This window comes from Cygnus atratus, chromosome 1 (genome assembly GCF_013377495.2).
Source record: "Cygnus atratus isolate AKBS03 ecotype Queensland, Australia chromosome 1, CAtr_DNAZoo_HiC_assembly, whole genome shotgun sequence".
NCBI classification, from domain to species: domain Eukaryota; kingdom Metazoa; phylum Chordata; class Aves; order Anseriformes; family Anatidae; genus Cygnus; species Cygnus atratus.
The window spans coordinates 16,520,066-16,540,949 of record NC_066362.1 but is presented as its reverse complement, the minus strand read 5'-3'; the positions used below and the strand labels follow the sequence as shown (position 1 = coordinate 16,540,949).

Sequence of the window (20,884 nt, the reverse complement as noted above, 5' to 3'; positions counted from 1 at the left end):
ACACAGTAAGCTGGATTTCTAATTCAATACTGCATGTGCAGTAAAGCGGATGTCTCCCTTAATACAGGGATTGGAGGTGGATTAGGGAGTCTCCTAGTAGCTACTTTACATAATAGCAATCCTTTGTAGGCCTACAGGTATGGTGCAAAATCCTCCTGTAGGACAAAATGACAAAAAATTTCTTCCGGAGAAGAGCCTAGAGATCAGGCTGTAAACTGCTGTGTACAGATACCAAATCAGTTCACTGTTAAATCAAAAGAGACCAAGTTAAAAACTACAAATGCCAAAAATCATACATGTATCCTGTCATATTTACATAGGGAAACACCAGTACTTAATAAGAAATAAGGAACTGTTCTACACGTATGTTAATTATGGCAAATCTTCCTGTAATCCTCTGCACGTTGCTAGAGTTCAAGTATGTTGTCTGATTGGTACTAAACACACCAAATCCCAACCACACACCATCAAACTGGATCTCATCAGCAGTGCTGACGGAGCCAGAGTTATCTCCAACACGTAAAGTTTCTACCCTTGCCAGACTCCCAACTCTTAGGCAAAGCCAGTATTTTAAGCTTGTCCCAAGTAAGCCAACTGTACGACATTACAGACAAAACATTAGAAGTCTGAAAACAGATATATTTTTATCTCCATAGATATTGAAAAGCTTTTTTTCTTTATCCTAAACTGCAGCAGTAAAGGACAGTGCTATGACACACATGGAAATGCTCCACCATGTGTCACAAAGCAAAGACACATACAAAGAACACCACCTGCCCAGCAGTGGTCATGGAAGAAAGACCCACCAAAAAGCAGTAATTCAATAACCTGTTGTTTCTGTTTATAGTTATTTTGTAATTCATGTTGTCTTCCGCAGGCAAGTTCACAATTCACAGCTATAACTGGATATAGCTTAATTGCGTACCGTTTATGACCCGTTCTTCGAATTTCTGCCTTTCCTCCTCCGTAAGGACGTAAGTCCTTTCCACTAGCGACTTGAGAACCACAGAGACTCCAAATAACGCATTAGCCTTTGATACCAGACATCACAAGACATTCTTCTACTTTGCATGAGAGATGCTTGAAAAGGGCTTACCAAGGACACTGTTCCAGCAGCTCCACTTTATCAGCAGTTCTTTCTTTAAGTCACCTCTTGAGTACATGCCCTTTCAAGCTTAGACTTCTACACTTCTACATGGGAAGAATGAAGCTCACCTGCTTAGGAGACTACCCTTAGCATTCTAAGAAGGAAGAACCAAAACACCTCTCCTCTCAAGCCCAAGAGGCCAGGATTATCATCTAAGCCTTCCTTTGTCTTGTGTGCTTAGGTGGTCACTTGCAAAACAGATACCAGCCTTGTTGCTCTTCATAGATCTTCTCCAAGAAGACGGACAAGGAGTGGTCTGGAAAGTCATCTGAGCTGACAGAGAGTAGCAACAGTGGGAATAGGGTGGAAGATGCAGCACGTGGTGTTATCTCATCACAGGTTTACAAATTCCTTCCTACTATAAAAATGTCAGATACTATAAGCAAGATGATTCAGTACAATACTGTAAGCTGACTGCATTTAAAGCACAAGAAGAGATCTTCATGATGTTTTTTGCAGCTAAGTATAGTGTCCGGTAAAGGTGGGAATCCAAATTATTTTGACTTTTAAGTCCCACAGTCTTTTTTCTTTATTATTATTACTATTTTCACTGTTATCTCTGCATACCAACAGACTAAAGCCAACCTATCTTTTCCTCTAGATTTGTCTTTATTTTTCTATTCCCATTAATTCAGAAAAAGACACAACTGAACTTAGTAAGACATAATGATGAGTTTCAGCATCACTGATCCCTCTTTTGCCAAGTGCTTCCTCCGAATTTGTTTTGGTAACTATGATTTATGAGGACTAACACCATGTAACGCCACTTAATTTTATATAAGTAGGAGAAAGGGGGGTTATGTTCTGTTAAACTGAAGGAGAAACTCTCGGACTTTGGCTAACTCAGAGCCTATTCTTTATGACAACTCAGGCACAGAGATCACGGCTATTTTTTCCCTATTTATCTTGCCACAAATATTTCGTGAAGCAACATTAAGTAGACCCTGTCATACAAGCACATTTAAGCAGCTGCATCGAGTGAAACTGAAGAGCTACTTAGCCCAGCATCCTGGTTTGACGATGGTGAAGAAGAGGTGCTCTTCCACAGGCACAAGAAAGACTTGCAGCAGTACCCTCCCAACCTCCACCTACCTGCAAGCTCAGGGAATCCCTCTGCCTGGGGTGCCACCACTCTTCTAAGGAGGAGTGGAAGTGCAGCCAACATTACAGCATCAGAAAGAGTACTAGAGAAAAACTACTTCCAGTAAGTTGCAACTACAGTTTCCTCTAAAAGCACAGTTCAAGGTGTCGGTGAAAGCATTATTTACAATAATAAAAGCCATTTAAGGGCTCAGATTCATCTATGCAACCTTCAGCAGCTGGTGTTACAATGAAAATCTGCCACAGCAAAAGTGAAGTTTTGTTTTGTTTTTGTCTTACTTATTCAGCACTGACGAGTCGTAGGTGAGCAAAGAAACCCTTGTATGGATAAAGTCAAATCACAAGTAAATGCAAAAACCAACCAACCAACCAACAGTCCCCACCTTGCATGATCTACTACTGTAGAAGGATCAAAACTCATTCGCCGCACATTCAACTACTTTTCAAGAACTCTCATTCCTCCTGCCTCAAAAACTTCTTTTCATATTGTTCTAAAAGACTTACCCTGACCTATTTTATCTTCAGCTGATCGTTGCTCAACTACATTATCTGTGAAGCATAGAAGAAAATAATGACAAAGAAAATTGAATATATTTTTTTAATCCAACCAACCTATGCATGGGGACAAAAAGTAAGACATTCAAATGCTAATAAGATAAAGGGAAAAAAAAGAGTCAGCAAAGCTGGAAGACTAAAGGAAGAGCTTCATTTTATTCCTTTTGAAAATATCTTGCTTTGTCAACTCAATGCTTTTTCTTTGTGGTCAGATCTCGTTTGCTTGCAAGAGTCCTTCATGCCGAAAGAAGGGGGAAAAGATTTTCTAATGGGAATACAGCTGTTACAAGAAGCCAGAAAAGCAGCAGGATGCATTAAAGATGAACTACATCTATCTAATGCATATCCTTTTCTCCTTCCTACTGCATTTTATACAGGCATTTTGGTAGCGTGGAGAAATGAAATAGTCACAGATTAATAGAAAAGAAACACACACAGACATTTTCACCATAACCTTTCTCCAGCACACGTCAAACTGAGAAACAGTCATGTTAATTCACTTTAAGAAAACCTAACACAAGTTTGGCAGACAAACAATCCTCCTTTCTCCTTTTTTCTATTTTTTTTGGTTGTTTTTCCATCATTCTGTTGTGCCTCTGCTTTCTCAAAGGCAGAGTTCCTGCTCCAGTAGTTGCAATAGGCATAGGTTTTGGGGACCAGTTTTGGAGTCTCTTAGCATACGCCTACAGGAGCTCAGACGGGGAGCAGCACGGCCTCCCTCTGTGCTTGCTGGTAGGAAATAAGCCAATGCTGATCCAGAAGCAGTGGAAGGGGGGCAGAGCCTGAACTATCAGCCTGCTGCTCAACTGTACAACATTCCTCATCTCGACAGCAGAGTTCTGTGTAAAGCGTTCCCCTGTTTCATGTGATCAGGAAGCCTAATTCTAACAGTGCTTCTTATTTGACAAGATCTTCTCCTGTGCAAACTGGTCTAGCCTACTCCCTCACCATTCCCCTTGCATCCCACTTTGAGTGGGTGAGGTTAGAAAGAACTCAGTTGTCATTACCACGGTATGTACAGAATAATTATGCTAACAAGTGATTAGTTACTTTACATTTACATACAGTGTTTTCAATGGAGCTTTATTATGTTATTATAGACACAGAAGAGACAGGATCATTTCACCTTTATTATGGATTTTAACTTTCAAAAGCTTCCTGAAAATATGCCAGCTATCTTAAAAATCAACAGCTTACTGAGATAGACTCCCCTCTCAAAACATCAAGTGTGAAGCTCTCTATTGCTAGATACACTTTTGTCAGCTTAAAAGTCATGAGAACTACTGCTGCTCTACGAATTTTCAGAAATTTCAGAAAATAAAAATGTCACAAGAGTTGCGGATCCATCTAAAATGAAGGGAGCTGTGAAAAACGTTGTCGCTAGTGCAGGAACTGTTTTCACTCCTTGTTTTTGGCAGAAGAAGCGAAACAGGCTATAAACATTTCAACGCCTGGCTCAGAAATAGCAGCAGACTCTTCCAAGACTTTTGTGTTACTAAGCCGAGCAGGGAAGGGCAGGTTCTGCATGGAGTTCCCAAAATCTTTGGCCTGGTTATACAAAAGGGGCAGGCACAGCAATGCTCAGTGCTGCCCTGTCTGAGCTTTCGACCAACTCCAGCCCTGCAACTCACAAAGCCAAGCCAGCAACCCAAAAACAGCAGGAGGAAGGAGCACGCTGTGTCTACATGATGCAGTGCGTAGGTGGCACCTGTAAGAGCCAGTGCAGGAGCAAGTTTCAGAACCAGAAACAATCCACCTGTGTCAGCACGGTGATTAATGGGCCCCACAAAGGCAGCACAAGCAGCGCGTGATCCTCCTGGGTTGGGCCCTCCAGGTTCTGTCACCTTCCTGCATCTTCAGTAGGCACGTCTGGGGCAGTGACACGGCGAGGTTGCACAAGGTGGCCGTGGAACAGGACTAGCCCAGGGCTCCATCCTGCTGCCGGCACTGGGCTGGACTGGCATCCTGTCCTTCCCCCGGCCTTGCAAAGCCTGGGCTCTTGAAGCCAAGCTGAGAGCGAGCAGGAGCAGAGCCCATCCTCTGCCTGCTAGACACAGTCCTCGCAGACAAGAAACAGAGGCCTGAGTCCTCCTGGGTCTGCACTGAGGTCTCTTAAACCCCAGACAAGTGGTCTAGCCTGCTCACGATTGCTTCTTCCAATGTTTGCAGAAAAAGAAACCGGAGTTTTGGAGGGCTTTTCTCTCCAGGAAACGTTAGACATGAACTCAACATACATGGTGCGTTATGTAAGCATCTCTGGGTACAAGCAAAAGCTTTCTGACACCTCTTAAGAAACCTTCCATAGATTTGCGAGAAGCCTCTCTGCCGAAAGTCAGACCTAGAAAATCATCTGAACATTATTTTAACACAGAAGAAAGTGAGAGCAGCTCTGGTGAGCAGACAGCTCTGCTGCACTCACGTATTTTTCCTTGTTGCTTCTCTGGGTGCCCAGGGAAAATGTTCAGGAAGATTCCCCACAAGTCCTCATATGCAAACTACAGATCTCACCAGAGAAACTTCGCAAGCTCGAGGAACACCCCTGTCAGCACCTGGGAGCCCAGGATGTTGAGCTGAAAGAAACAAGGCTTAGGGGAAGGAGCAGAGCATGTGATAAGCCCTTGGTGTTCACCAGCATCAGCTTCAGAAGCCCATGCTGCATTATCAGCTTTTAGTCTACTTCTAGATTTGTGAACCAAAGGTGACTGTAGGCTGCTGAGTCAGTAAGAAGAGAGCAGAAACGATGCACTGAAACTGTTCCTCTGCTGTCCTCCAGCTCTGCTGCTGCAGCAGGTATTTGACCCTCACATCAGGAGCAGTCACACCAAGGGCACTCTGACACAGTCCGTAACACGACTCTGACTTCACTTTACAGTCAAGTGTATTTGTTGCATACAATTACTACGGCTGTTCCCGGAGCTATTCACATCTCTGTGCAGAGCAGGACTTCTTGGTACAGTTTATTTGCTGGTCACACACCAGTACCACACACACTGCCCCTAAGCTGGCACTTTCTAACATCCCAGATCTGCCTGAAGGCCACATGCAGGTTTCTGGAGCCCTCCTTCCATTCTGCTGGTTTGCTCTTCCTAAAAACCATCGTTGGGTCATTTATACCAAAACAGCAGAAGTCAGAGAAAATAACTGTTAACAGTAACTAATACTAAACATACGTGGCTTAAAAAGGCACGTGAGAATCAAGAGTGTGGGGGGGAGGGAAGTTCAGCACAAATTTTAATAGGAAAGAAGCATTTTTAATGTAGTTCTTTAACATCGTTATAAAAATCATAACCAAACCCAGTAGGATTTGTTTGTTTGTTTGTTTTAGGTCCCTAGGGACTCCTGCCCCGGCCTGCAGAACAGAGAGAAATGCAAAACCCTCGTGGGAGAGGATTTTATTTCCTCCCCAAGCCTTTCATCCTCATGCAGGGTTTCTTCAGTTTATCAGTTCCTGACTCACCCTCTTCCCTAAGTCACCCGGGTTGTTTACGCTTACTTGCTGCCGCGCCTCCTCCTCTTCCCTGAGCTGCTAAAATTAGCATTGCAAAAGGTTTGAACATCCTTGAGTGAGAATTAGCTAACACATAGGAGCCACAGGATGTATGCAGGCCCACAAAACATGCCTCTAGCACAGGGACCACAGTGCTGATACCAGCTGCAGAACTGCCCTCCGTAACCGGGCACAGGCAGTACCAGAAGAAAAGCAGAGCATTTCCCCCAGGGAGGTGCAAACCCAGAAAGATACTGCCTATCGTTTTGCCTTCCAAATGCAAGAGCAGCAAGCGAGCTGTTATTTCTTGCTTAGATGCAACCAGATTTTGAAATGGAAGCTCTAAAAGTTATCTGTCATAGCGTGTTATACATCATAAGAGGTGTTCAAGCATTTGTTCATCTGTATTAAGCGATGTATGGCTCAAGAGAATAAATATAGACCATATTACTATATATATATATGTTATATTTACTATATATACATATAGACTATAGACCAAAACCCTACTAACCTTAGCACATTAATCCAGCTGCCCCAGTTCAGTAGCTACCTTCCAAATCCGAACCCTCAGCTGGCACCCAGGTTGCGTTGGTACGCACCAAAACAAGGCTGTAGTAACATGCAGCCCTTTACAAATGTGTAATTATGACGGTGACAGCCCCAAACCAGTTTTTTTTCTTCCACTTCCATTTGGAGTTTCCGGCAGACTAAGCTTTTTGCTCTTTTCATTCAGCAGGCATTTCAGCATTGTTCTGCAGGAACGAATCACTGAGTCATCCACTCCGACGTTGCAGTCTCGCTCTCCCCAAAATGCGTGTTGTCATCATTCCTGTAACAAGGCTCAGAAGGCCCCATTAGGTTAACAGACAGACTAAGAACATTCCTGCACAGACAGGAAAAGCAACTTTAGCCCTTTTGCCTGGAAGAGTCAAGATGATCCTCCCCTTGTTTAAGATGTCATTACCTAGGATCCCTTCCTCCTCGTGCCTCATTCTCTTGTCAGCCCGGAGATTAAAATCCTCACGTCTCCAGTCGCATTTTACTTGCATTTACAGCGATGCAACATGCTAATAAACTCCTCTCCTGCTTCACCTCCCTGGATTTTTATATTGCCATTAAGGAAGAGATTCATCTGGCATCTTAGATGAAGATATCCTCCATTTAGGCAAGCGTGCGTGTGCGTGCCGAGTATTTTCTTTAGATTTCCTCTCCAGCTTTTAGAGGCTACAGTTAGGACTGGATGCGTTTCACTGAAAACATTCCTGAGCCTACCTGCACTTTTTACTTGTGCCTTTTAATGATTGAATGGAGTTTAGAGAGGACCAGCAGCTTGCTTCTCCCTGAGCCAGACACTTGCAACTATACACTAATACCGAGCTGTGGCTGTATCGTGCATGTTACACATCTTGTACGGTGAGGGGTATACCTAACCAGGGGAAATGGAATAAGAGGAAATGACAAACTGTTTAGGTAAAAATATAGTTCTAGAAAAGTGTCCTCAAGGTATTCCATATTAAAAAAAAAAAAAAAAAGGTAGTAGTAGTACGCAAATATGGCTGAGTTAATCGCCTTCTTAAAAAACTTCTATTGAAGCAGTATGATTAGAAAAGAAACAGGCTTCCTTCCAAGGGCAAATTAAAGCAAACAAACTGCACATTTCAAGAATGTTTTTCTGCTCACTGTCAGTTCAATTTTGGGAAGAAAAAAACATTATGAAGCATTTCTAGTACCAAAAAGAAAACACACTAACCTCGTAGAAAAGAAGGAAGGGATTAACAAATACAGCAACCGTACCCAAAAAAGTCAGCTCCTACTTCATTCCAACTGGCAAACAGTTATGTATTTCAGCCCAAAATTGTGAGGGGGGTGGGAGTAAGGAATGAGCTTTACTGTGCTTACTCCTCTACCAGCTGACCATTCTTTTGTTTTTCTGTACAGAGCTGCAACCAATTTGCCAGGACAAGACTAAGTGCAGCTAAAGCAAAGATAAGGCTTCGATAAAGAGCTCTTGACCCAGCAGTAAGGGCTGGAGTGAGACTGACTCGCCACCAGCGCTACCCCTGTTGGCATGAACCTCCAAACATCTGATGGAAGGCCACGTGAAACAGTGAGCTTCGTTACCCTCTACCTGGGGGTTTGTTATAAACGTCCCTGCAAAAGGAAACGATTCAGCTAGAAATGTTGAAGTGGTTGATCAGAAGGTTTTCAGACTACAGCATGAACCTGAAGAGTGAAAATATTCCCCAAAATGTGTGCCGTACACAGTCACTGTAACCACACACTAAGGACTGCAAATGGATTCGCCAGCTATGGAAGTGTTTGGCGACCATACAATGTTTTAGTAGCAAAATGTAGACCCTACTTCAAACCAGAAATCAGTTCTGGGAAGCCCTACCGTTTCTCTTGCACACCAGATTACATTAGGAAATCAGGCAGGTCCCATATAGTTTAAAGAACAATTTGTCAACAGCAGCTTAAGCAATACATCTTCGGGAACGTAGGAAGTATGAGGTAACTTCTGTGCTGCACAGACAAATAAGAATTGAAATAAATCATCAAACCAGCAAGCCAATTCAGAGCTTTCAGTTTTTGATTGATATACCAATCATGATACCTCTTCCAGGTATCAGTGGAAACTGGTATCAACTCACTATAAATTCTTGCCCAGCTTCCTTTATCATGCCTCCCTCTTGCACTCGGGGGAATAAAACATCAAAGAAATATTGTCAAAGGATAAACAAGCCACAGAAAATTAATTCCAAGTCCTTGAGAGCATGCTGAAGATAAAATACAAGTCTTAAATTATTGTTAGATTATAATCTAGTTATTGAATACAATCTATAACCTTGTTATTTTTACCTTCAGAAAACATTTAACAAGCCTTGCGCACATAAAAACAGCCTTCCTATTCTGAAGTTCAAAAATTATCCAGTAAAATGACCATCTGCGGAAGCAATTGAGCAAGACCTCCACTTGTTAGAGAACTCTCTTTCTATCAACTTAAAGGAATGTTTATCTTCTTCTTTTTTTTTTTTTTTTGGTTTTAACTACCAAAGTTAGATCTGTTGAAATATAATCCCAAAAGTCTTATAGGTGCTTCTAGCTGTGCATGAGGACTTCATCATACATACACAAACACACACAGAGTCATTCATACACATATATATACAACCAAACAAGTAATACCACATCTACAAAGACTTTCATCTGTTGTTTTTTTTTAATACCAGAAATACTTATCAGTATTTCCTATATTACTAAAGAAATGTGTTTTAGCCTACTTCACTTGTCGAAACAGCTTACAAGGAAATGCACCGGTTGTCCCTTCAGAAATCTTATTTCTTACAACTATGACTAGACAGAACACACTTACTGCAATCACCAGTAATGCTGGCTTAATTCTAAGATAACCTGAAGATGTCAACAGTGAGACTTCACATAAGTAGCTTTTGTCATGTAGTGATGTATGCTGTGAGGAATGCAACAAGGAAAAAAATATTTAAATGACCTGGTAACCTTGGGAATGCTACGTTCTTCCTAAAGAAATGTCAGCCCATGCATTATCCACGCATCGACACACCACAGAATTCCGATGGCTACTTCTGCAGTTTTGGAGAACATACACCAATACACCAAGCCTTTTTTTCCAGCAGGCCTAAGCCACTCATTTCCATGGAACATTAATTTTATACTTACGCAAAAAGTGTTTTTCCAGTAAGGCTATTTCCAGGTGACCTTTGATCTCATTCAGCCTGTCAGACTCCGTTCTGTTAAAATCCTGGACTCCTGAAGCCATGATGATGGTCCCTGGACCAGCCTATAAGAAAGCCAGAACATACTGACAGCTCAGAGGCACATTTTTGGGTCATTTAAATATATCAACTTACTTCTGGGGCAGTAAACAGCCGGCCAGGGGAGAAACATGCAAGTATCAACAAGTCGGCGTGCCTCTTATTCGGCGTTAAACTGCCAAAATGAGTGGAAACTAATGCAGTGCACAGCATCTCCTCTCCCATGTGAATTTACAGATGGCACTTATGCAACCTCAGGGAGTTACACAAAACAGACATTTTTTTTTGCCCCCTTACCAGTTCTGCTGCATCATCATTTTATCCTTTCTTCACATGTTTTAAAAAGGCACATTTATACTATCCCTCTCCTCTTCCCATTCAATGAAGGGTGAACGCAACACACTAACATATAAAATTATGAAACTAGCAGAAGAAATAGTTTTCTAGATATTCACTGAGTTATTCGGAAGCACATGTTGTATTCTGCGTAACCGTTCATGTGACGTGTAACTGCGAAGACTGCAGCCTCTCTGCAAGCAGGGGACCGCCAGTCCCCCTCCTCCAGCACTGCCCACTTACTGCTGAGGGATGTGGTTGGCGCCCAAAAGACCTTCCAGGAGGACCACAAGAGGGGCAGGTCAGGAGACTGTGACCTGACTGATTTACTGCTGTCACCAACAGGCCCCCCGAGCGCTGGAAATACTGCACAGCACAAGAATTAAAGAGCAACGTGATCAGTTCAGAAGAACAGCAGTGACAACTGCCACCTCCACAAAGCCAGCAGAGGAAAAAAAACGAACCCACGCAGCAGAAGGCAGGTGCTGCTGCCCATTTCTCCTAAAGCGAGCATTTTCAAAAGGCAGGGGAAGGGGTGGCCGAGGGCACCTCCTTGGCAGTGCAGGCTTAGGCCCCGTGTGCGGTTCCCACTGGCCCTAAATCCATCAGTGAGGATTACGGGGGCTTCTCCAACAGCTTACACCCCAAGCTGAAGCACTAGATTACAGGAACCCACATCTTGAAAAGGATTTTACGACAAAAAGGGATTTATCTTAAGCATTTCCCCACCCTTTGTTTACCTCTGAAAACATACAGACTGTACTGCTTTCCACAGTCGGTTACATACATTTAACCACGACAGTTTAATTACATACTTACATAAACTCGGCTAATTTACAAGAAAGTTAATTAAAATACATTTTCTAGCTTTCAGGAAAGATGCACAGAAAGCTCACTGACAGCAAAGCGCTTTCACTGTTGGGACTGATTCTCACCGTTCAAATAAAGCGGTGTGGAGATCCCCGTTAAACATCTGTTTTCTTGCTCGAGCTGGGTTTATGCCTCAGAACTTGTCAGTGCAGGCAAACTAGGACGCAGTGGGCATTTACGGCATGACACCTACCTGGCACCAGCTCCCCACCTGGGCTTGTTTCATGCTGTGCCGAGCAGGGACGCTATTTCCAGCCCCGAAAGCGGCACGGTGACACCCACGCAGCCCCGCCAAGCTGCCGGCCCTGATGACAAGAGGCTGCTCGCCCAGCAGCGTCCCCGTGCTGCTCCCCACCTCGGAGCACGAGCATCCCCGCACCACGCCACGGCAGACAGACTGACTGACCGACAGACTGACCCCGCAGCAGTCCTGGCTCGGGGAGCTGCAGAAATCTGCACGCACCAGGTTTCCCATCCACGGGTGCCCCCCGGCCAGCAAGGCGCAGTAGGACGGGCTACTTGCCACCGCTCCGGCCTCTGCTGAAGAGTAACAGCTCCACGAGCACGGGATCGTGAGTAACCTCGGTGTTTCCTCGTCTATAAACCTGCATCATGTGTGCCCACTGCTGCAGGATTCAGTATTAACGCTTGCCAGACAGAGCCCCAAAGAGGAAGGCGTGGCAGAAGTCAGCAGATCCTTCCAGTTATTTCCCCCTGAGGTGGGCTGCATTTCAGAAACCCAGCTAGGAGAAGCAACTCCACTTCCGACTCTTCAGTGATGCTAAACCTAATTAAGGCCCCGGATACTTCAGCTGAACCTTTTAGGAAGCAGGAAAAGGCAAAAAGTGCACACAGCACTGGGGACATAATGGTAAGGGTGGAAAAGGTTCATATGGAAAGTCTACAAACGTGTACATCTGCTAAAGCATTAGGCCCAAGAACTCTGACATTAGTTAATGGGTTAAAAACCAGCAGGTACACATAATTAATCTAACCCAAAATGTTCACGTTGACCTTCTAAGTCAGGAAAAATAACAAGACAAGTTAAAACATAGGGCTGCTTGCTAAGAATGCTAGGAGCAAGATCACACAATTGTTTTATAATAATAAAAAGGTTTAACCAGAATAGGAAGATACACAGCGAGACAAGTTTGGTGGAAAATAGGGCCCTCTTTCCAAAATTAGTGAGGCCACGGTGTGCTAATGAATACAATCTAGCAGTGCTCAGAAAACCAAGTATTTACAGGAAAGAGATATGGGAGACATTTAAGCAGACATTTATGGGAGACTTTTAAGCAGTTCTTCTGTCCCACATTTTTCTCCACACCAACACACCTTGTTCTGTCAAGAGGTGTTAATGGGCTAAAAAGATAAGAAATAAGGCTGTCACATTCACCAGAGGTCAACCGCCTGCCTCTGCATTAAACAACCATCTACCTCTGCCTGAAGTAGGCATAATTGACTCCACTCAGGTTAACAAAAAAATGCTCTTATAATTCCAGTGTTAACTGGGTAATAATGTTGCTTTCTTCTGCTGCCTTTGTAGGATAGTGCAGGGACTTGGATTAACTAAACTTTACCGTACAGGTGCCCTTCTTGCTTCTGCATGACTCAGTAAAAGCCTTAAAGCCTTCCACAGATTTCTGCTTTTCCATCCCCTTCTGCCTTCCCAGCTTGGACAGTATCTGACACAAGAACCCTCTTAAAATGTTGGCAATCACTATTAGTTAGCACAGAGGGCTGCACAGTGCCTAGGAGGGCAGCAAAATGCCACGGAGTCAAGCAGGAAGACTTGCAGTCAGAGGGGTTAAAGGAAGATTTCTGATGACGACAGACTATCTCTAACCCGCTGTCAGAGGTCTGAGTTCCTGCTCCAAGCCACATACAGCTCCGGATCTGAAAAACCACATCTCATCGACCCACAAATGCGTTCTTACAGCCATCACCAGTTTGGGCTTTTTGTGACAGCACCTCTCAACCTGAGAGCGCTTTGCCTTCCCCACCCACAGCCCCCTCCATCCTGCCAGCCCTGGCATTTTGTTCTGTGCACTGAGCTCCAAGAACACCACCAGTACGCACCTGTAGCAAGGGTCTCGGTAACTTCTTCACTGAGCAAATACGGATCTGTCTTCTCCATCTGCAGGGCAGTACATTTCAGCGTTATGTAGAAAAGCAACTGTCCATCTCTTTCACTACATCGCAGAGAGATGATTTTTCTCTAGGACTACCTAACACGATGCCAGTCTCATTTCCAGGTTTGTAATTAACCTGTTAGAGAGGAGCAATTCCCAAACGAAGCAAATGCTGGTGCAGCACAGGTACAGATGACCGTCATTTTAGCTGCAATTTGCCCAAGGCAATGGTTGCCGGACCTAGGGAGACTCTAGCTCAGACACAACGTCCTGCCCTTCGCTCCTCTCACCCAGCAAAACCCCCAACGCCACATGAAGAACACCCACAGTGCATACAACTCCTGGATTACTTTCCTGATATACCCACATGCTACGGAATTGAGTGCCCCGGGTTTCTCAGCTCACATTGCACGTGGAGAATTCTCATGAAGAGTGGGTTCACCATGGCTGCTGCACGTACCTGGTGTAAGGAAAGGAAAAACACCCAGCCAGACTGCTCGAGAACAAAAGCACCTGCGTGAACTGTTAATCCTTAATAGCTATTCTGGGAAGCACACCCGGACCGGGTAGCTCCCAGAGCACTGCTATATTTTGCATAAACTTAAAAAGAAAAAAGACAAATCTAGTGTTAGCCTGGTTTAGAGACTTTTAGTATCTTAACCGTAATGTTTGCATCATTCTCTGTATCTTCATATTGTTGTAAATGAGGCAACTGATACAAAAGTGTTTAAGGTTTCAATTGTCATGTTTCAGGAAAAGCCAAACTGTACTGGAACAGCAATTAAATTAATGTTTTCTGCGCCATAATAATTCACATTTAATCCTAGTGCACTGCCAGGGAACTTGCCTAAGTAGATTAGACTGCTTGCAGTACAATATGCCAGGTACAAGAGAGCTTCAATTTGCAATTCTCGCTGCGAGGTCGGTGCAGAACCTCCACGGGCTGAAACACAGATGTGTTCCTTCTCCCTTTTGCCGAAGGGGACGTGATCCTCCGCTGCAGCGAGTTCGCCGCACGCAGTACTGGATGTTTTCTCCTTCTTATAAAAATGGAACATTTTTCACATTAACAGTACATAAATTCATCTATAGCACAAAATGATGAGACAACTTCAGAAGAGGCAAGACAAGCCAGAACTGGCAAATACAAGGAAGGGCTAGGATTTTCAGGGTACAGCCCCGCTCCCTGAACATCTGCAGTGGTTTAAAGCTTTTTTGCTTTTTTAGGTGCTGCCAAATACAAGAATTGGGATTAAGAGAAAGAAACCCATGTTGCACCTACAGAATAGGAAACTGTGACAGCACTGAATACAGGGGACTTTAATTAATTGAGCAAAGTGAATTATTCGCATAATTCCCAAATTATGTTAACTTCCCACATCACAACATGAGTAATGCTAATACATTCACTACAAGGAAGATGGAATGGACCAGCTTACCCACTCCACCTGTTCCTTTGATTGTGGTGTTTTGACAAAGCAATGCTGAAATAACAGCGCTGCATATGGTGCTGAATGTCCAACGTTTACAAAAAACTACTGCTGAAGTGGGAAGGAAGGAAGAATCTGGGAAGATGCTGACCTGAAAGATGCTTAGCAAAGAGTTAACTTGTTAACCAAGACAGCTGTCCGGGCTAGATTTGATCACAGTGTCCAGGTACCCACAGAAACCCTAGAAAACATCTGCTATCCCAGAAATACCAGGTAGTAAGGGCACTTAAACAAGAGACAGGAGAAGTACCCACACAAGCAAATGGACAGCCCGTAGCTGAGAGCAAGCTCGTTCAAATCAAGAGCAAGATGCATTTTGAACAGAGCCTCAGAACAGAATTCAAAGAAAAATAACAAATCTTCAAACTCCAGGGCTCTCCTAGCAGTAACTAGCTGTTCTTATGGAACCGCTGCTTTACCCAAACACCAGTTTGGATGTTTATTATAGAACTACCTAGGTAAAGCTCACAGTTGTGAGACAGAGAATAAGATTCCCTTATCTGATCATCCCTTCTGTCTGTTCAGAGGATGGAAATTCTGCATGGGCTACTTCTGTAAGATGTGAAGCGCTGGGTCTAGCTCCCACTGCTGTATTTGTGGCTTGTGACTGAGCACTCACCTAAGTTCCTGGAGGTATATCCCAGAGGATGCTTTTCTTTGCAGACAGAGCTCTGCAGCTACAAGCTTTTAAGACAAGGCATTTCCCTCTAAAACCTCCATTTGTGGCAAGTTTTTGCATATGCTCGACAAGTTCAGACACATCCATAAAGAAGAGGCAACTAATCTGCACATTTCCAATGTGCACTCTGTACCCCTGAGGCACAGTACAGAAGGGCCTTTCATTCATGTGACTGTGCTGCACTGTTCTAATAGACCAAGATCTTTCTTTAATGGCTCTGCAATGATTAATACACCAGACTGAAAATTAAAAAAAAAAAAAAAAAAAGAAGTAGGGAGGGGCAGAGATGAAGCCTTTGACAAGAGAATGGCTGACAGTGGAGTCAATGACATCTGGGTACTGAAGATGCAGCTAAGAGGACTGGGACTCAAATTCTGCATGCCTGTGCTCTTTTCTAAGCCACTAATCTTGCTCTCCCAAGCCCACCAGTTCTGCATGCAGATTTTCAGAGAAACAGTGAAGCAGGAGAAGTGAAAGTACAGCACCAGGTCGCATGTGTATGAAAAGACATACGGCCTAGCTTCCATTTATGCATGAGACTTGCATTGACTTCTGCATGCTTTGAACAACTCCCTGAAGTATTCAGCAGGAAGAAATCAACACAACTGGGTCTTTTCATGGTCCCTCTTCCAGACAGCATAATCACAGTATAATGCCGTGCTGCTTTCAAGGCCTATGAAAGACAACAACCCTGTATAACCAATTTAAGATCTGAGTTTTAGTCACTGACTTAAAAATAATTCGGGCAGAACTCAAGAATCTGATGGCAGTAAGAAACAGAAATAATTAAGAATCCCTCTGTACACGCAGTCTCAGGCACTACCTTAATATTGACTCAAACATACAAGAATTACTTTTGGTACTCCTGTCACCTCTGCAGCATAGGGGATTATTTCTTCACCCTTCATTTTACGGATGGGCAGCAGCACTTAGGGGGACAGATGGCTGCCAGAGCCAAGTGCTAATCCCCGAAACTTCCCATGTGAAACCTATCCCTTATACTCCAGGTCTCTTTCCTCATACAAGTTTGCTTGTTTGGCCAGTATTTGTAACACAGCTGCTGCTCTTACCCAGTTCCAGCATCACACTGGCTTTGGAACTCACTAACACCATGAGCAGGGCAAAATAACAAGTTTGATACTGTTCCTGCTTTCCCCCCCCTTTCCCTCTGTTTTTAAATAGCTACGCTCAACTGTATCCCATGGAGTTAGATCAGGACAGCCTGTTTAATCAGCCAGAGAGCAAAGTGCTTCTCTTCCGATTGTTTTCTCAAATTGTTCAGTTCTGTGTGCTGAGAAAGTAGACTACCACGACCAAAGATGTGTAGCTGTGAGGCTCTATTGCTAGCCAAAACTGTGGGTTTACTACCTGATTCCTTCTGCCACACCGCCTTGCATCTACTGTCCTCCTAAAGAATCACAGAAAATACTATCTGGGCTTTAATTCAGATCTTTCTGTAGCTCTAATCCTGCCATACACATTGTCCTGACAAATCACATTCCCTGCTCTCCCCACATTAATATAATGCCGTAATTTAATGAAAATAGCCAGTATTTACCTAAAACAAGCTCAGAAAATACCACGTTGGAAGGGCAGAAACACAGAGTATAGTCAGTACATACAATCCATACTTATTAACAAGTGACAGATGTCTTCAGCACAATAAAAGCGAAGGAAAGGCATTCAAAAAGACCTTCCTTGTGTGAGGAGCTTGAGGATATGAATACAATAGACTTTTTGTGGCAGAAAATGCTCTGTCATTACCACTTGTTTGTTCCGTGATCATAGGAAAAATCTGGCAAAACAGCTCCATATAAGCACACTGTATGCGATGCTATACAAGAAAATTCTAGTTAAAAACAAACAGCAGCAAAACTAACAGCCACTGAGAAGGACACAAGCTGCCAACCCCAGAGGAAATGCTCAACCTTACACAGTTCGAAAGCTTTCAGTTTAACTCCTCTAAGCAGCGAGCACGCCCTGTGCTGCTGGAAATGTGAGCTTTCAGACAGCAGCTGGACCGACCACACGTGGGGACAAAAACTGCGTGGTGAGTTCCCAGAGAGCTACGAATTCCAACTTCAACAGTTAAATTGCCACGCTGTAATTTAGATTGTACCCACGAGTCCAAGCTCAAGAAGCCACAGCCATTTCAGAAGTTAAAGGAGGATTCTTTATTTCTTTTCTTAAACCGATATTCAACATCTCCTGAAACATTCGCTGTTTAAAAATGACAGTTCCATTGGGATGCTTCTGCTTACAAATGCCAAAAAGTTGTCGTAACTGAGGAGTCTTGCAGAGGGTTCAGCCAGCACTGTGACAGGGCAGTGTCACTGGACACAACATCACAGCACGGAGCAAGGCGGCGTGACCCTCTAAGCGACGCCATCAGAAACCATCCGCCTACAGTCCTGGCCAGTGGCATCTGAGCAGGTCTGAGTTTTTCAGGCTGAAAAGCATCTAGATGTCTTTCCTTCATATTTATTTGTTAGTATTTTAACACAACAAATAAAACTTGACACCATTCAGAAGCACATCCAAGGTTAACAGACCCGCCAAAAGCCCATCAAACCCTCCAACCTACAACATCTAAAAGCAATAGCAGAAAGAGGGAATCCTAATATTAAGAAATGACTTTGATATTTCCATAAAATGGAAGCGTACTCAAATAGCTTTATTCCTAATGCACACATCTTCAACTGTTAAATCCAAAATACAGGGGCAAGGAATTACAGATTTCTGGTTGTTTGTTTTTTTTTCTATGCGAGAACAATACAACATAATATAGTGACACTTAAACAAACCAAGTACTTACAGGGTCTCTCAGCTCTTCATTGTCTCGGGCTGATGTTCGAGGTATTTTCACCGGGATTTCATCTCCACATTCAGTGTCAGAAGCATTTGGAGACTCTGCTAAATCAAGGAACTCATCTCTCTTGTGACCTCTGAACCTTATTTTGTCCAACTTCTTTAGCATGTTCAGCACTGCACTTTTCTGCTTTACCTTAACATGACGGTTGGAGTCTCTGCAAGAAACAAAACATCAGGAGTACTTTAGAAGACTTGCAACAAACCTAGAAACACATTCTGATCATTAGCTACCTCTAACCATTTTTACAAGTGTCTTCTTGCCCCTGGAGGAGAAACAATTTGCAGCATATCCTTTTTAAAGACATTTTTAACAGATGAGTGGTTTTCATTAGTTGGTAATTTATCGCCTTCCCCCACTATTACAGCCTCTTTCTCAGGTCTGTTTTTAAAGACAGGATGGACACAAGCTCACAACCTGCACCCCAAACAAAGATTAAAAAGTCTGTTCTTAACAGCTTACTTTAAACAAAAAAACCTTTAGTTAAGTCTACATTCTTCAGCTTGCTGACATTTCTAATCAAAGGCATGAAAATCCACTAAGCATCACAACTTATCCCTAAATTCCCTGAAAAAAATGGAGAAAAAGAGTAGCAAGGCTATCATATCACCCTCCTACTTCAGACTAAGAAAAAAGAAGATAATGATTTATTGAAGAGCTCCCATCAAAAATTACACTGATAAATTGATATAATCCATATTCAAGTGCACAGCCAAAATCCTTAAACTTAGCACTGCTGACAATCTTGCACACCAATCTTGCACACTTGTCTAAGGACCTTTTCTAGATTTCTATTGCTCCCTTTGAGATACAAAGGAGAATCGCGTTGTTAGTGATGTTTTCACATTGTTTAAAGGTAGCATAAGCAAAAGTTTACCGTTAAGTGCATCGGTGCAGCCAGCGTTTTTGCAGATCATGCAGATGCTACCCCATCTGGAGGAACAGCAAATGCCCAGAACACCTCACTTCTGGGGACCAGACATTGACACGAGCAATACTTGAACTTAAACTGAAATTATAGTTCAGAAACCCCACTAATATATTTTTTAAAAGATAATATAAGAAAGCTGAATTAATATATGTAAGTTTATTGTAATTGTAGCTTTCTAAGATACTGCACTGCATCACTTATGATTTAAACTGGACCCCCTGAAGCAGCCTGATTCAATGCTCTACACCTATCACACAGTGTACCCAAGGTCGCAAGCTCCAACTTAAAAAAAAAAAAAAAAAAGTCAGGTTTTGATCCTACCGCTTCAGAAAACTACCACTGGCAGTTTACTGCAAGCCAGCCACAATTTTTTCTTGTGCAAACTCTGGTCTTCAGCTCAGAAACCTCCATACAGAGGATGCTCTAATGCTCTCCTCAAAAAACTTCTGCTAGTTAAAAAATCTGTACTGATGCACTTGTTCCCGTTATCATCGTCCCATCCTCTTTCCCTGTAGTCAGGATTGCCTTCCTCATCACTAGAAGAAACATGCTTAGCCGACCGCACATCACCTCCTAACACAAACCTCGTTTCAACAGAGCTTTTCTTCTTTTCCTGCAGGTCCTCCAACACTTCTGCAGCAACTATTCGCACCAAGTTCAAACCAGATCGTTCCCTTCACAACCTGCCTTAGTTTGCACCTCTGCCAAGGTTTATTAGCACCCTTAGCTTAAACACAGAAGTTTGAAACTAATACAAATCCCCCAGAGCACAGCTGGCTAAGAAAAACCAGCCTCGTCCTTTATCGGAGATCCTTAAGGTTGCAGCCGTATGTTTATTCTTCCTCTTCAGCCTCTTGTGGTAACTCTCCCCAAGGTTATTTTCTACGAACCGCTTTTCTTTGAAGTTCTATTACTTGTCAAAGCTAAGTTTAAAATAGAAACACTTCTGCTCATTCATTGCCTATATGATGAGGAAAGTTGTCAGCTATCACATCCAGAGCTATCTGTAGGCCCTGCTATTAATAGCGACTCAAGAACAAATGCTATCAGGGCAGTTTAAACCTCTGATAAGCACTGGCACAGACATACCACGCTCCCTCCCGCCTCAGAGATCTCCATCTGCGATCAGCCAGTGTTACCTAGGACGCAGGTCAGACCCACACCAAAGCAGTTCTAAACCAAGCCCCTCTGCTCCCCATCCCTGCCATCGCTTTCAAACAACACGGCTACAGGCAGAAATCACACGGATGGGGCAGTGATCATAGAGTCATTAAGGTTGGAAAAGCCCTCCCAGATCACCTGGTCCAACCACTCCTACCACCAATGTCACCCACTAAGCCCTGTCCCTAAGCACCACGTCCAACCTCTCCTTGAACACCCCCAGGGACGGTGACTCCACCACCTCCCTGGGCAACCCGTCCCGGTGCCTGACTGCTCTTTCTGAGAAGAAATGTCTCCTCATTTCCAGCCTGAACCTCCCCTGGCACAACTTG

General features: G+C 43.4%; 1 protein-coding gene across 2 annotated transcripts in view; it reads right to left on the bottom strand.

The window, feature by feature from the left end:
- The window catches only part of GRAMD4 (GRAM domain containing 4), a 79,555-nt gene that overhangs the window by 36,426 nt on the left and 22,245 nt on the right, over nucleotides 1-20,884 (bottom strand). For both annotated transcript variants that reach the window (XM_035549296.2, XM_050708280.1), the window contains exons 2-3: nucleotides 18,407-18,617; nucleotides 9,990-10,110 (exon numbers count right to left, since the gene is read on the bottom strand). In XM_035549296.2, the coding sequence (XP_035405189.1) occupies nucleotides 9,990-10,110; nucleotides 18,407-18,617 (332 nt within the window). The remainder of the gene's footprint in view (nucleotides 1-9,989; nucleotides 10,111-18,406; nucleotides 18,618-20,884) is intronic.